Source organism: Cololabis saira, chromosome 3 (assembly GCF_033807715.1).
Source record: "Cololabis saira isolate AMF1-May2022 chromosome 3, fColSai1.1, whole genome shotgun sequence".
Classification (NCBI taxonomy): Eukaryota; Metazoa; Chordata; class Actinopteri; order Beloniformes; family Belonidae; genus Cololabis; species Cololabis saira.
The window spans coordinates 50,571,728-50,576,358 of record NC_084589.1 but is presented as its reverse complement, the minus strand read 5'-3'; the positions used below and the strand labels follow the sequence as shown (position 1 = coordinate 50,576,358).

General features: G+C 46.4%; 1 protein-coding gene across 1 annotated transcript; it reads right to left on the bottom strand.

Annotated features, from left to right (window-relative positions):
* Positions 1-2,590: 2,590 nt before the first annotated feature.
* LOC133441191 (RLA class I histocompatibility antigen, alpha chain 11/11-like) lies at positions 2,591-4,227 on the bottom strand. Its single transcript, XM_061718591.1, has 2 exons — positions 4,122-4,227; positions 2,591-3,955 (listed from the first exon to the last, which is right to left on the bottom strand). Exons 1-2 carry the CDS (start codon positions 4,177-4,179, stop codon positions 2,859-2,861), a joined length of 1,155 nt encoding a protein of 384 aa, XP_061574575.1. The 5' UTR covers positions 4,180-4,227; the 3' UTR covers positions 2,591-2,858.
* Positions 4,228-4,631: the final 404 nt, after the last annotated feature.

Sequence of the window (4,631 nt, the reverse complement as noted above, 5' to 3'; positions counted from 1 at the left end):
GGTGCCTGATAGCAGAACACCCGCCCTCCAAATCTACATTTGGATACTCTAGGAACTACGAGTAAACCTGCACTCTGAGAGCGGAGAGCTCTGCCAGGAACATAAGGCACTATCAGGTCTTGTAAATAATGCGGAGCTAAGCCGTTTTGGGCTTTATATGCAAGTAATACAATTTTTAATTGGATTCTGAATTTTACGGGTAGCCAATGGAGCGAAGCTAACACTGGAGAGACTTGGTCTCTCCTGCTGATTCCTGTCAGCACTCGCGCTGCTGCATTTTGTATCAGCTGGAGCCTATTCAGCAAATTACTTGGACATCCTACTAATAACACATTACAGTAATCTAGTCTAGAAGATACAAACGCATGAACTAGTTTTTCTGCATCACTCTGCGAGAGGATTTTCCTAATCTTTGCAATATTACAGAGATGGAAAATGCTATTTTACAAACCTGATTAACATATGGTTTAAACGACAAATCCTGATCGAAAAGAGCCCCAAACCCAAGTTAGACAAAGAACACTAATTCACACAGACACTAACATACTAACATACACTCACTGTGCCGCGGGTCGCAGGAGGAACGAGGCTCAAAAAAGTGTTAAAATATAGCACACACAAAATTTTCAACGCAAAATTCATTGCTTAGTTTTCTACAAAGCTAATATGACAGCAACACATTAAGCACTAACTTCTCAGGTCAAAGTCTCAAAAACCCAGTTTAAAGAGCTCCATAGTCTCCTCATAGGACTCTTTAAAGGGTCAAACAGTCAAAATAACACTCAGTCAATTAAATCTATTCAACCTTCCTTCCATCATCTCAGTCATCAAAAAATTTAGAATTAAATAAATGAAACTGTCTCACCCTGAAATCCCCAGTTTCTTCAGGACACCGGCCCTGCATCCCCACGCCCAGAGCGGTACATCAGGTCCACATCCACGCAAGGTGATGTTGGCAGTAGTCTGCTGGTCCTGGTTGCACAGATGATATCCGCCAAAATGTTGTGGAAAAACCTATAAATGCTCTCAAACAGTCATGCATGGGTGTCCTGATTACATACAGGACACCCATGCATGACTGTTTACATGCCACACACACTCCCCCGTGCCCCCAGTGCCTTCTTCTTCTCCTCCTCCTTCCCTCGGTTAATCACTCCCCCTACAGGCCCCTGCTGTCATTACACCCCTTGCCGTCTGTGAATCGCTCCTCCTACAGGCCCCTGCTGTCATTACCCCTGCCGTCGGTCTCCCAATTGATACCATTGTGACTGTCCGACCTCTCCGTTCCCATGCCACTTTCAAAGCAATAATTAAATATAAAAATAGCCCCCCCTACATTTCTCCACCTCAGCTTGCACACCGATCCTCCTGGTCCACATAGCCACGCCCCCCTCCCCGCACGGATTGCCACATCAATCCTGTCAATCACAGTGTACTCTCTCCCCTGCTCAAAGGAGCTGCATACACACCACTCACCTGTCTCAAACTCTGTCTGCTCAATATCAGATCACTAACCAATAAGGCCCTTCTCATCTCCGATTTCATCACCGACAAGACTCTGGACATTTTCTGCCTCACAGAGACGTGGCAACAGCCGAATGATTTCACCCAGTTAAATGCAACCACCCCACCCGGCTTTTCCTTTTTTAGTAAACCCTGCGCCACTGGGAGGGCGGGGGGGGGGGGGGGGGGGGGGGCTGGCTCTCATCTACCGTCACTGCTCTCACTGTCCCCCAACACTCCTCTTTTGAGTGCCTAGCTGTAAAACTCTCTGGACCCAAACCCATCATCATTGTTACCATCTACAGACCACCAAAACCCTCTGCTGTTTTCCTCACTGAATTCTCATCACTGTTAACATCTGTATGCACAATGTCCCCTACTGTTATCCTCCATGGCGATTTCAACATTCATATTGATGACCCATCCAGCACCTTGGCAAACGACTTCACATCACTTCTAAACTGCCATGGTATCACACAACACGTCAACCTCTCAACACATAACAAAGGTCACCAAATTTTGCATGCAAGCCAGGCCTGGCGATAAATTTGATATTTCATGGTTTGCATTAATGGTCGTGGCCTAACGGCTCAACAGCGCCCCCCTAGAAAACTTTTCTCTGCCATAACTTTTGAAAGGTTTGACATAAAGAGTCGTGGGTGGTGTCATGGGACTCGGTATTGAGTCCTTGACCATAATTAGTGAAAATTAGCCCAGTCCCTTTTTCTGATTGGTTGTCCCTATTTCCTGCTATAACTTTTGAATGTTTTGACATAGAGAGTCGTGGGTGGTGTCATGGGACTCTGTAATGAGTCCTTGAGCTTCTTTGGCCTTAATTAGCCCCGCCCCTTCTTCTGATTGGTCGTCCCTTTTTTCTGCTATAACTTTTGAATGGTTTGACATAGGAAGTCGTAATTGTCATTTCTGATATGCTTATGGGGGGCGGACGTAAGTTCGAGGGCCCGTTCATCGCTGCTTGCAGCTTTAATTATTATTATTATTTAATATTTTCTTTCCAACGAGGTGAATAACTGGAAACTAATTTACGAAGAATAAGACTTGAGAAATGATCCATATTTCAGTCGATTTTATTTAAGCTATTGCAGGCGTTTCGATGCACATTGATGGTGAAAAACAGGCAGCATAATGATTTTAAAGCATAAATGATGATTCATTCTTAAGATTCAGAAAAACAGAGCTAATCTTTTAGGGACAAATTATCAGTCTGTAGACTCTTTTCTCTGTACAAGGCTACATTTGTTCCACACAGTAGTTTTGGTTAAATAAAGTGGCGAATGCTAAATTTTCCACCACTATATTATCCGTTTTTTGGCGTCTCCGTTATGAGATTAATGTCACAATTCTGCACTGGGGGCAGGGTTTATTTGGAGGAAATCTGCTTCGGTGAAGCCGTCACGTCCCGGTCCTCCACCCCTGGCTTCCGATCCCTCATCAGTGCTGGATCCGGGACTCTCCTGTGTTTCCATGGAGATGCCCTCTGACCCTGACCTCTTCCTCATCTTCATCATCAGCACCAGCAGCAGGATGACGACAACCAGCAGGAGGACGACGGGAGCGGAGATGACGTGGACTCTGAATGACCGGAAAGACTCCGGCCTCCAGCTCATGTCCAGCCGGTTGTCCAGACTCAGGTGAGATGCTGCACAGGTGTACTTGTGCTTCCTCTGCAGCTCCTCTTCATCCACCATCAGCGTCTTCCTCAGCTGGTAGAGACCGTTGCCGTTGGGCAGCACCGAGCCAACGGTCATTTGGTCCTCATCCACGGGTTCACCGTCCCGCAGCAGCGTCAGGTTGATGTGGCGAGGGTAGAAGTCTGTGGCCAGACAGGTGATCTGGGCCCCGCCCCCCCCCGGCTGTGATAGGAGGCGTAGTCGAGGTCGAACACGACGCATCACCAGGTGCTTGTTGCTCTCCAGCAGGTGACGCAGAGCCCGGGCACATAAGGGCAGGAAGATGTTTGAGAAACGCATTTGCTCGTACATCTGCTCCATGGTGTCCCAGTGGAAATCCCAACCGTCACCACCACCGTACAGGAAGTGGGTTGTGTTATACTGCACGCTGTCGGCATCATGACCATTTGCAACATTCCTGACCATGATGAAATCCGGCTGACCGTCTTCCTGGACCCCACAAGCCACAATCCTCTGTTGAACGTAGACGCCTGGAGCGGTCAGGTTTAGGTGTTTTCTGACTATGTACGACCTGATCCTCAACTCAATCATATTTTTTTCCATCATATTCAAGGTTAACTGTCCCAGGTCAAGCTCCTCGCCTTTCTCACCTCCACCACCAACCTTTATCAGTCGGTCTGTGTCTGAGTCATAGTACCCCACCTGGATGTCATCCAGCATCATAACCATGGAGAACTCTGGGAACTGGGTTGGTCCTGAGATGTAGGTGAACAACCCCCACAGAGAGTGATTTCCAAAGCCTAAAAAATGCAGAGAATTATGGGTAAGACACAACATGAAGATCGAAGTGATCGTCAGATTAGAATTTACAGAGAAGCCAGTTCTGTTCTTAATAGTCCTCCTTCTGGTTCTCTGAAAAGAAACAAGAAATACAGAAATAAAGCTGTTTCCAGCAGTAATTGTTACCTGAACTTATCACCAGGTGGAGGAGCAGAAACCCCGACATCAGCTGGAGAACAAACATATTTATTAGACGCTGATCAGTCCTGATCGTCTGTTTCTGTCTCTGTGTGTTTACTGCCGGTTTATTAGAAGGAAGCAGGGCAGATTAAAGGGCTTTAACCAATCAGGATGAAGGAGAACATGGAGGCGTTTTCAGTCAGACAGGTTATACTCATACCTGAACTCACAGCATGAGGAAACGAAGTCCATCCCATCAGTCAGGTTTGTTCCTGCAGGTCCAGGGTTCAGAGGAATTCAGGCAGCTGGTTGAACTATCATCAACTATATATCTATTAACCTTCTTTTTACGTGTTTGTATTATTTTCCCAGATCCGGCTGGCCTGTATAGGCAAATGGTTGGGGCGCCGTGGCCCCCAGAGGGCGCTACAAAATCAGAAAAATATCCCCTTCAAAATAATCATAATAAAACTATTCATTATTAACATGGATTCAATTGTAAAGCAATCCCCAATA

Bases quoted from the DNA above. Each gene is read 5' to 3' on its own strand.
- LOC133441191 (XM_061718591.1), bottom strand. From the start codon at position 4,179: ATGTTTGTTCTCCAGCTGATGTCGGGGTTTCTGCTCCTCCACCTGGTG. The intron at 3,956-4,121 runs GTAACAATTACT...TGCATTTTTTAG, and splicing joins CCACCTGGTGATAAGTTCAG to GCTTTGGAAATCACTCTCTG.